At 40.9% G+C, this 12,514-nt stretch overlaps 1 protein-coding gene across 1 annotated transcript; it reads left to right on the forward strand.

Moving 5' to 3' along the window:
* Positions 1-9,527: 9,527 nt before the first annotated feature.
* Positions 9,528-9,950, forward strand: LOC145802156 (uncharacterized). The gene has a single exon (XM_082894823.1). It carries the CDS (start codon positions 9,528-9,530, stop codon positions 9,948-9,950), a length of 423 nt encoding a protein of 140 aa, XP_082750949.1.
* The last annotated feature ends 2,564 nt before the right edge of the window (positions 9,951-12,514 follow it).

Consider the following 12,514-nt stretch of genomic DNA (forward strand, 5'->3'; position numbering starts at 1 on the left):
TCATTTCATGAGTCATTCACCAATTCATTCAGACAACCACACTGAGGGTACAACTCGATGGGTTTCTAATCAACATAACCATTATACAAACACTTATATTTTCCATTTTACAGATATTTCGTTTGCGGAAACCGTCACCCATGTATACATACGGTTTTCGGGACTTTCATCCTGGACACACAGGCTAACTTAATTCAATGGAGTTCATCCCCTTTGTTCTCCCAAACATGGAGTACATCCCATTTCTCCTCCCACACATCATACATTTACATTGTATTAAAACATAGTCATATTCAATGACAACGGATAAGAGATTAGTTTCAATTCACATAATCCTCATGCATTTTCTACAACAATCATACCTATCATCCACCAATAGCTCAAAATAGATATTTCTAAATAGATAAACAATCTTCAAAATAGATAAATTATTCAAATTTCTATAGGTGAGGGGTAATATATATCCAACTCCACCATTTATGTAAACATCATCAAATTTCACAATTTCAATACTAATTCCAATTATTTATACAAAATAATTAATTGAAACATTTTAGGGAAAAACCCATTTTTTTCAAATCCATCCCAAGTATCAAAATCAACAAGTTAATCACACCACAACCTCATATTGTCACGGCCCAAACCCGCCCCTATAGTTTAGTGCCGTAACCGGCCAGTAATCCTTAGATTACCAAAGGCCTCTGAACATAATAACATATAATTAGGAGTTGCAGAAGCAAATATATAAAATATACATGGTCTATTGAGCTGTGTTAACATACATGAGATCGAAATTTAAAACTTAAATATATTTACATATATATACAGAGGTGTTAAGTTTCATTCGTTACAGATTTAGCCAAAAGGAGACTTAGCCAGTTATACAGATAAACAAAAGCTGGATCACGTTTCCAAGAAAACAAAGTCTTAAACATTCACAAAACATGGCCACAAGGTTTAACTTAATTTGGAACCTCCTCGGGAGGCACAAAAGGTGGCTGATAGACTGGAATTCCAGGTCATCAACTCTAAGCTTGGTCACGTGCCTGATCACCTACATACATAATATAAATAGAGTGAGCGAAACCCAGTGAATAATAACAGAGTAAAGGATTTAAAGAATGATGTCTTATAGCATATTTCAAAATCAGAAACAAATTCAAATTCACATGCTTAACCAGAAATCATAGCAGTTATATGTGGTACATCCATTTAACTGTCATATCATATCGAATTTGTATAATTGGTACCGACGACCACATAGGTCCACATTTTGTGTACAAGTAGCCATGGTATTGTTACCTCCAAGCAAGGGCTACGTGAGCATAGGCCTCGGTATTGTTACCCCCGGGCAAGAGCCACATGAATATAAGCCACGGTATTATTACCCCGGAGATGAGGGCCATGTGTATATTAGCCACGGTATTGTTACCCCCGGGCGAGAGCCACGTGAACTAAGGATGCCATAATACATTTCAGAAAAATGGACATTCATTCATGATTCATAAAATAGCATTTCAGAATACAGATCATATCATTTCAGTCAGAAAATACTTATAATTAAACATAGCTTTACAAAGTTATTACTCACAGATGGCTCCGGAAGTAGATAGACAGAGCAGACAATTCAAAGAGCTTATGGCGCGTGACCTACACAAACATAACAGATATATCCTTGAAACACACATCCGAATAACCTAACTCATTACATTTCATTCTTAGTGTATTTGTAAGTCTTATCCTCATTATTATGTCTTAATCTTGGCCTAGGAATGCCTAGGATGCAATGAGGATGCCAAAACATGTTCAATACTTAGCCAAACAAGCTGAAAATAGGGTCCTCATTTGAGCGTGGCTTTCTTCACTCGAGTGGATGGTCAAAGATATGAGTGGCCGCTCGAGCACAACTTCCCTCGCTCGAGTGATTTGTAAACTCTGAAAAAGTATTGGTTGCTTGATTTTTTTGCTCGACGTACACTCGATGGTTGCTCAAGTGTGAGACTGAGGTCTTTGCTCGGGCGGTCTGAAAAATGTGACAACTTCTGGGAGCATGCAATATAGGTTCGAGCCAACTTTCTATCGCTCGAGCGGAGGTTCAGAACACAGAGTGGTCGCTCGAACGCAAGATCTGTTGCTCAAGCGGAGAGACAGAATTCTAAAATTTCCAGATTGCACTCCCAAGCTCAAAATTCAAATTTAATACATCAAAACTCATCCTCTTGGGCCAAAACTCAAGAAAACACTTAGAAACTTGTGGAATATCATGAATTGAAGATCATTTCACAAAAATCAAGGCCCAAAAGTTTGTCAATTGTGCAAAGCAAAACTCAAATCTTTGAAACATAACATGCATGTAAGTTCTCAACTTCAAAGCTTTCAAAACATGCACAAATGAAGTGTTAAGGTACAAAACTACAATGAGCTTCCATAATTGAACAAAATAGGTCCTTGCATGTAAGAATTTGTTGAAATCAAACTCAAAATGCTATGATATATGCATGTATGTATGGAATTCATCTATTTAAGCTCAATTCTCTTGTTAATTCACCTATCACACTTGATTTCATGTGGCAACCAACTAAATTACAAACTAGAGGATAGAAATTCTTACCGTAGAAGCTTAATTGTGTCCTAGATATCCAAATAGTTGGGTCACTTAGTTCAACACCTTGAATTTTCTATAATTCTTCTTTTTCTCCTTAGATTTCCAAACTCAACACTTGATCTCACTTTCTCTCTCTCTCTTTCTCTCACGTTTGATGCCTCAAAAAGGAAGAAAATAAGTGTGTAAAGTATATAAAATGGTCCATGTAGACACCTCATTTTTGACCACCCTTACGACTTGGGCGCGACCGCTTGCGCACCCAATGATGAATTTATATATGCTTGTCAAGTGCTCGAAATTCTCAGTAGAATGTCACAGCTTTGAGTCTTCAAACCCTGCACACCTTTTGTCTTGTTTTGGACCAAAACCATAGTTTTTCAAGCCTAAAAACCCTGGGACCTGCTAGCTCCCTAATGTGGGCTGCCGACCACCAATGTAGGCTGCTGGCCATTTGTGTGGCTTGCCGGCCACTTATGTATTTTTGCAGATATTTTGGCTAGCTGTGCTAGCTGTTTTCACAGATGCATGCACCTACCTACACGTCTATGTATTGATATTTCTGATGGAGTTTCATGTTTTTCTATATATAGAAGGCCTCTCCTTCCATTTTTGAGGGTTGAAAATTTTGAAGCAAAATTATCTCTCTCTCTCTTTCTCTCTTACAAATTCTTAAGCTTTTGCCTATACACTCTAAACCAAACCTTGTTATATCTGAGCTAAGGCACATTTGAGCTTACTTTGAGCTCTTGAGGGTGTGTAAGTGTTGGTTTAACACTTAAAAAAGGTTCTCCTCTTCAAGAGGTATAAGTCTTGGCTTATTTCTTTGCTTTATTTGCTATTTTGCCTAATGTTTTTAGATAGTTTTTGGGCTGCTTATACTTTATTTTTTTGGGGCTGAAACTTGTGGTTTAAGGCCATAGGGGTGAAAGGGTGGATCACCCTTCTTTGTACCTCATTTCTTAGGCCTTTATCCTTGTGTTTCCTACCTTTTTGTCAATTCTTTTTTTGAGCTTTTAAATACTGAATCTCAGAGGTTTTTCAATGGCTAAAACCATGTTTTGAAGTCCCAAAAATGGAGGGGGTAGCCTCCCCTCCTTGTGGTTGTTCACTAGCTTAACTTGCTCTATGTTGTAGCTTATCATTTTGGCTATTTTTGTCTTTATTCCAGCATGTTTTAGGACTATTTTTGGTTGTTCATTGCATTTGAGCCTTGTATTGCATGCTTGTAGTGTAATTGTCCTCATAGGCTTGGTAGTTTAGGCGTTAGCTATCAACCTATTTGAGTTGATAGTGTTTATTTCAAGCTATCCATACTTGTGATCACCTTTAATCACCTCTGCAACCTTCCTCCTTTCTTAGCTTTTTCTTTTCTTTGAAAGTTGTTTCACGCTACTTGTTTGTTTAAGCTTGAGATTGAGGTCTTGTTCTTAATGGTTTAATCCTTTTGGAGGGTTCATTACCAACGGCATGACATTTCTCTCATGCCTAAAACAACTCTTGGTTTGGTGCTCCTTTCCATTAGAGGACTTAAAGCTCAATTTTGGACTCAATTGATTAAGGAATGGTTGGTAATTAAAATGAAGTAACAAAATTGGGACTAAAAATGATGCAAGATAATAAGCAATTTGTGTTCAAACGAACGTTAATTGAATGTATGGAAACTTGAAGCAGTTCATACTTGCTAGTGATGAAATGGTTCAAGTTTCCAAGGTCAACCACTTCCCTTGATCAATCCATGATAAGGAAGGGGTTTGAGAGTCTTTTATGTTGCCTTTATTGATCTTGTAAACCTTGGTTCATAGGCCATCATGCAATGAAATTGCATCAATTGATGGCTTGTGAATTAAGCTTGCCACTCCTTTGAGCTGTTTGATTAGTTGTGGTCGGCCGGCCACTATTTTTGGCCAGCCGGCCACTTTTGTAAAATTGAGTAGCAGCTTTTTGGAACAAAACAGAGCAGAGACTGAGGTGAAAAGATGTTTTACTGTGCAACATAAGCATTTTGGCAGTAGAACAGTAGGCTTTTTGGGTGGAAATCTGTGCATGCGTGAGCATTCTTTGCTTCCAAGAGCTGATTAGTTAGTTTAATTACTTATTTCATGTTGTATTCATGTTGTAATTAATTAGTTAATTCTAATTTGTAATTAATTAATTAGTGTAATTAATTAGTTAGTTCCATAGAATAGTTTATTAATTCATTGGTTTTGTAATAACTAACTAGCATAGTTTAGTTTATTTGGTTTGTAATAGTTAGTTAATTCATGGTAATTAGCTTAGCTAGTTAGTTTATTCGGACCCTCCTGCGCGAGGGCACAATTGTAATAACGTGTATGTCTTCTAACCCCACGTCTTTCTCACTTTTATTTACCTGTTTATGATGTTTAGTTTAGGGCATCATGTTTTCATTTATCGTACTCCATGCCTTGTATCCACTTGTCTTGCATGCATCGAAGCTCGGTTCATCATTCTAATTTGCATTGTTAGTTAAATACTTCTTTGAATATGTGCTTAGACCACATGCTATCAAGTTGATTCATATGCCATGTTAGTAGCCGACCCTAGTAATTGCATATCGCATGCGTTGCATTAGTCATATTGCATAGTTAGGATCATGCATTTTTCTAACTCTGTCATCTTTTTTAGCTTGGAGTACTACGTGAGCTTTTATTTGTTTTAGCATATCGCATGAGTGTGGTTGTTACCATGACAAAGCATGTTCACCATGAGGCTAAGTGCATAAGAGATAAATTGTTTAAATGCCTGTGGATGAAGGCTAGTTGCTTGAATTGGGATAGTTTGAGTAATGTATATATGCGATCACTTTTTCAAGTGGCACATTCACAAACTCTTTTTTAAAAAAAAACATAAAACAAATGTTCTAAATCTTGCAAATTAGTCTATACCTTGTGTGCGCATCACATAGTAATGCTAGCCTAATAATCAGAATAAGGGCACATAATGTAAATAAGAATCACATCATGATTAGCAGAGGCCGATCTTTGATCGGGAGAGCAGGAGTGCTCAATTCACGACCTTCCCCTCTCGTACCTAAGTTCCCGACCCAAGACAATCTTGGTGATGACAGACACGTGGCCTTTGGCATGAGTCATCGGTTTCCTAAATTTCCCAAAAATATGTAGGTGGCGACTCTGTATCTGGTAAAGCAGTCCATTTTTGGCATTTTGATTCAAAATCGATTTTCCAAAAGATTTGTCGGATTTGGACTCTTTATTGTTTATCTATTTCACATTGCACTTCTGAGATCAGATTCAGAACTGCGGGAGTCCGATACTGTAGGGCTTATTGTCTTCCGAAAGGAGCGCGAAAAGTCGAGCTACAGTTTCTGGTGACTCCACTAGGGAATTAGAGAACTTGACTCAAACTTCATGATATGAAATTTTATTTACACTTATATGTTCTTTGCATTGCATTTGCATTGGTGCGCTTAAGTCACTGTGTTTACCATCTGCTATTTCTGGATGATTTGTCGGAGGCTTGCCTAAAAAGCTTGCCAAAAAGCTGATCAGTCATGGGCTCTACCATGATAGGAACACAATCCTTGGATCTGAACTACTGTTGTACCGTTTGATCCTCCTTTCACTTCGTGGTGTTAGGTGCGAGAGGTATATTAGGTGGTTTTGCTAAGGTACCATTTTTGACCATTTGGCCTAGTTACATATAGAAAAGCCTTAGTGACTATTCCAAACTAAGACAGAATGCCCACCTAAAATGCAGACTTGCGTGAAACTGCTTTGTTTGAAATAGTGAAGCCCTAGTTCCTGACGAAACTAGGACAAGGTAAACCTACCCCTTCATAGGGGTGTTTTGGCTCTCTCTTAACTAGTATGTGCTTTACAGTGAAACTATACATGAATGTGCATATCAGTTGCAAACTTGGTATTTGTTTTCGGGGCAGAATTCAGTGTGGAATACAGTCCTACAGTTTTGATCATGTTTGTATTGATAATGTCTTAGCAAAGATGCTGTGCGGTTTCTGATTACTGTTTTTTTTTTGCTTTATTTTTTTTTCTAGGTAGTTTAAAACCATAGCTTCAGAAAGTTCAGATATCCTTCAAGTACTCTAGACCTAGGTCAGAAGACTTTGCAAAGCTGGGGATCTTGTTCGGGGACAACCCATGTTTACCTAACTACTATCGATTACAAGACGGAGGAGAATCATGCAGAGTTCACTGGTTTAGTTTTTACAGTAGTCACCCCTCAACGCACCTGTGTCCAGTCTAGCTCGGGACAATCATTTACTTTTAACCCAGCACGAGATCGATCGTCTATTCCAATGACACAGTATTCCCCAGTCAGTCTGGAAGAAAAATTACATCATCTGCAGTAGACAGTTGAAACCCTATAGCAAGATGCAGCCCCTCAGGCCGAGGTGATAACTAGGCTACAACAACAGCAACCACAGCAGGCTGCGACCTTTGCATTCCATGTACCTCCTGCGGGTATCCCAGCACCCGGAACCCCCGCTCATACTGCCAATGTCCAAGAAAACCGGGGTAATCTAGTAGAGCGAATCCCAGCACAAGCCTCCAAAACCCCTGTTTATCAGATTGAGGCTCTGTTTGAGTTTGAGGTTGACCCAACTGTACTCAAGGTCAATAAACTGGAAAAGTTATTCAAGAGAGCACAAGGGGTTAACTCCATCCCAGACATAGAGGACGGGTATACCGATTCTACAGTAACATTGCAAGATCGGTTTAAAATTCCATACATTGACCGTTTTGACGGTTCTGAAGATCCGATGGTTCACCTATAGCTATTTTCAGACATCTTGTGGCCGATGGGCCTAACTAGACTACATGAATTGTCCCTTTTTGGCCGTACCATGTCAAGTATAGCGGCCATATGGTATGCTAAGTTAGAAGACTCTGTCAAGCAGAATTGAGAGGAGATGGTTGATGCCTTCATTGCGCAGTATTTGTACAATACTCAAATCGAGGTCACAACTCGTGATCTCAAGGAAACACGCCAAGAGGCAAAGGAGGGCTTCTCTGAATTTGTGACAAGGTGGAGAGCTAAGTCCTCAATGATGACTACAAGGCCTTCCGAGAAGGATCAGATCAAGATGGTTGTCCAGAATCTACACGACAAGTTGTTGCAAAAGATGATTGTCCTACCTTTGTTTACATTTACAGACCTCCATGAAATGGGAGTACAAATCAAAGAAGCCATGAAACAGGGGCTTGTTATAGATAAGAAAAAGCTAGCAAAAAGGTCGTTTGATCGTAGTTCCAATACTGCCAATGGTAGCACAGCTGCGAGGCCGTCAGATGTAAGCGTTGTCACCACAACCAAGACTGCTGACCCCTTTGCCAACACAAGCTCACAAACACCATCCAACTCCACTCGATCCTAGAGGACCTTTAACCAACTGTACATGACTCTCTTTTAAGCCATGAAGGTGCTAGTTTAGAAAAGGCACCTCAAACCTTTAGAACCCTATCCACTTCCTGATCCTCTTCCACCCAAACACAACCCCATAAAATACTGCTTGTTTCACCAACAACAAGGTCATGATACCGACCAGTGCTTTCGGTTGCATCATGAGATTCAGGATCTCATTGACAACAAGGTGATCGCTCCACCTCAAAAACCAAACGTGACCATAAATCCACTCCCAGCCCATAATCAAGTCCCTCCACCTTGAAATCTCAACCTGATTCACACACTGACCATTTCTTATGACCCCAGCGTATATATTACTTTCTTCTACCTACCAAAACCGACGTTCATTTCGGAAGGCACAAATCTATACATGATGGACACGTCCAACCCTCAACCCAAGCCTGTGGTGATGAGACTTATAGTGGAAGGGGAGTCTACCTTGGACGAAGGTACTAGTCCGTTGCCGGAGTGCCCTGAGGACTTATTTGATAGGGTGTATGATCCAAGTTGCTACATTGTGCCAACTGGTCAAATCAAGCTTGAATTGGTGCTACCAGCCTTAGTAGACATCAATGTGGTCAGGGAAGATGGCCCGAGCCAGGGGTTAGATGATCTAGTAGAACTCGAGGAGGATTTGGACAACCCGCAGTTCTTTAATGAACAGGATTAGGGGGATGTACAGATCGGCTGGTTTGACTTGAATAGATCAACTGGAAATTCTGGATGGCTGAGTGATGAGCCAGACAAGGAAGAAAAAACTAAAATCAAACCAGAGGGAAAAGAAGCATAAATAGCTGTAGTAGCTGAAAGGGCTGATGAGAAAGGAAAGCTGCCAGAGAACGCTGGTGTGGAAAACCTAGCTCGGGAAGTGGGTGTTGTGAGCACTGCGGATACTGAACATGAAGCTGCATTGAGGTAGTTCAAACGAGAAAGGGTTGAAGACGGCCAGGAAGTTGTAATTTCACAACACCCTGTGGGGGGCATTTATAATGTAAAGGTGATATGAGCGGAGCCGGACAACTATTTGTCGGCCGCTGAGGGCGAATAGTAGGACGATAATGATCTACATCTGGCCCACACCGATGAAGACTGGGGCGAGTACTTTCTGAACAACACGTGGCATGCCAAAGAAATATACCATCTGATAAGAAGTGGGCGGTGTTTTAAGCCGCTGCACCTCGATCAAGCAGAGGTGTCTGGAAAAGACAAAGAGACTGAGAAACAGAAAGAGAAACAACTAGAAGAAGAGACAGTGTTAAAACAGCTTAAGAAAATCTAAGTTGACCTCTTTATCTGGGGTCTTCTAATGGCCTCCCAGGTACACCGACAGGCAGTGTTGTCGGCAAAGGACAAGGCTAAATTGTCCATTAACACTATGCCTGAGTAGCTCGTAGGTTTGGTTTTTTCAAGTGGTGCCAAGCCAACTCTTACATTCTCTGACAAAAAGCCACTGCCGAAGGGCTTGACTCATAACAAACCATTGTACATATCTATGGAGTACAGGGCAAAATAGGTGCCGATGGTGTTGGTAGATACCGGTTCGGCCATCAATGTTTGTCCTTCTCACACCGCCTATGCAATTGGCCTCAAACCAACGAACTTTGTTCCCACAGCCCAAGTAATTCAAGCATATGATAACATGAGTAGGGAGGTCATGGACATAGTGCAAATCAGAGTCCAGGTGGGCCCAACTAAGCAAGAGGTCGAGTTCCATGTCTTGGATGTGCCGGCTACCTTCAATTTCCTATTAAGGAGGCCCTGGTTGCATCATGTGAAGGCCGTCTCCTTAACTCTCCACCAAATGTTGAAGTACCCTCATAGAGGAGGAGTGGTGATTGTTTTTAGAAATTCGTCTACCCATCTGTCACCAAAGGTAACTACGCCAGTGCTGGAGATCAACTATGGTGAGGAAGATGTATACCTCGGGATTCACTCTGGCTGAAGCCCAAGTAGTGCAGACCATTTTGGCCGCAGACGAAGGAATGTACGTCAGCGCCTAGTCCATTTATTTTATGAACAAACTGCAACATGTTCCAGTAATGGGGCTTAGAAGGAGTGGTCGGAAAGGTATTGCAGCACTGACAGATGTGCCATACAACCCACATGCCTTTGGATTTGGCTATGTGTCCACCAAAGAGGACTGGATCAAGAAGGGAGAAGAGATGAAGAACAGAGCAAAGGCCAAACAAGTTGGGAAACGTTATGAACTCATCCACAGGCCAATCCAGGGGACATTGAATGGCCACTTTGTTTGGGAGGGAGAAGATTTCCCTTTTTATGGCTTTCCCGAGCCTTGGGTGAATTCCTCGAAGCAGCGTGTCCCTGGGTTCGAGATCTTCTTTGATCTGTAGTTGCAATATAGCGATGATGAGAAAAGGGCTGAACCAAACATTAGAGCTGAACAGAGCATGAAACGTGACTCAGATGGCAGCGAACTTGGAGTAGGGGTAGCACTGACTAGTCTTCTAACAGATCATTGGCCGACCTAGAGAACTTGGGAGATAACCTTATCGTCTCCATGATCTGGGAAGAACCGGATATGAACCCAACCAGCGGCATCTTGGATGCATCAGGGGCACCATCTCTTATCTGACAGCTCGAGGAAGGCTATCTGTCTAGTTCTGAATCTGGTGATGAGTTAGAATTTGAGTCCACTGAGTCTGTGGGGTCGGGATTAGATTCAAGTTCTTTTGAGTCTAAGTCTGGTATCTCTAGAGGTGGTAACTAGGATACTAAAGTCCTATCTAGGTCTTTATTCAGCTTTTTTTTTGAATTTGTAACTGAAGATTTGGACCTTTTGAATGAAAACTCTGCAGATTTTGTGTACTTCTCTGTGCTGTTGGTTTATTGCATTGACCAAGATTTTCAAAATTTTAATGAAAAGGAAGGGGAAAAAATTCCATAGGTTTTGAAAAACTTAATTAATCGAGAGGATGAGAGATTTGCTAAACCCTGAGTTGATGAAATCATTGCCATTAATATGGGTACTGAGAAGGATCCGCGCCTGGTCCAGATCGGGTCTACGTTGTCTTCGGAGGAGTGCGAGTGTGTAATCGCTTTATTAAAAGATTTCAAAGATGTTTTCACGTGGTTTTATGAAGACATGCCTGGAATCGATCCTGAGATTGTTCAGCATCGGATCCCTCTTGACCCCGAGGGTCGACCAGTCAAGAAGAAGTTGTGTAGAATTCGTTCGGATTGGGCATTGAAAATCAAGAAAGAGGTCACCAAGCAGATTGAGGTAGGTTTCTTGTTAGTATCTGAGTACCCGACTTGGTTGGCCAACATCATCCTAGTGCCGAAGAAGAATGGCAAAATCTGGGTGTGTGTAGACTTCTGGGATTTGAACAGAGCTAGTCCAAAGGATGACTTTCCTCTGCCGCATATTGATGAATAGTGGATTTCATTGCGGGCCATGCATTGGTATCGTTTATATATGGGTTTTCCAGGTACAACCAGATTCTGATGGGACTCGAGGACAGAGAAAAGATTGCATTCACTACACCGTGGGGTACCTACTGCTACCAAGTTATGCCATTCGGTTTGAAAAATGCTGGAGCTACCTATCAGAGGGCTGTGACCACCATTCTACATCACATGATCCACAAAGAGGTCGAGGTGTACGTGGACGACATGATTGTGAAGTCCAAAGAACGAGAGGGCCATTACACTGCCTTGAAGAAGTTCTTTCAACGGATCAGGGAATACAGATTGAGGTTAAACTTGCAGAAATGCACCTTCGGCGTAACAGCAGGAAAAATGTTGGGCTTTTTTTATCACACAGAGGGGTATTGAAGTAAATCCTTCTAAAATCAAGGCCATCTGAGAAATGCTACCATCGAGGACTGAAAAAGAGGTGCGAGGCTTTCTGAATAAAGTGTAATTCATAAGACGGTTTATTTCCAAATTAACCTTGACTTGTGAACCATTATTTGGTCTCCTGAAGAAAGAGAAGAAATTTCGGTGGGATTATCGATGTCAATTTGCCTTTGAACAGGTTAAGCAGTACCTTAGAATCTGCCTGTGTTGTCGCCACCCTAGCCGGGAAAGCCTTTGATTCTATACTTGTCAATAATAAACATGACCATGAGATGCATGCTTGTTTAGGAATCTGAAGATAGAGTGGAGAAAGCCATCTACTATTTGAGCTAAAAAATGATGGATTATGAGACTCGGTACACTCCTTTGGAGAAAGCTTGCCTAGCCTTGGTATGGGCTACTAGGAAGTTGAGGCATTACTTGTTAGCTCACTCTGTAATCCTGGTTTCGAGATTAGATCCCATCAAATATCTCTTTGAAAAATCGGCACTTACGGGTAGGCTGACCCGTTGGTTGCTTTTTCTTTCCGAATTTGATCTTAAATATGTCATTCGCAAGTCGGTCAAGGGAAGAGCTGTAGCGGAGTTCCTGGCAGACCACCTAGTAGAAGGAGATGAGGCAGTGGAATACTTTTTTCCAGATGAAGCTATTTTGCAAGTTGAAGAGGAAACTTGGATGATGTACTTT

Source organism: Camellia sinensis, chromosome 11 (assembly GCF_055761805.1).
Source record: "Camellia sinensis isolate YWXY chromosome 11, ASM5576180v1, whole genome shotgun sequence".
Taxonomy (NCBI): domain Eukaryota; kingdom Viridiplantae; phylum Streptophyta; class Magnoliopsida; order Ericales; family Theaceae; genus Camellia; species Camellia sinensis.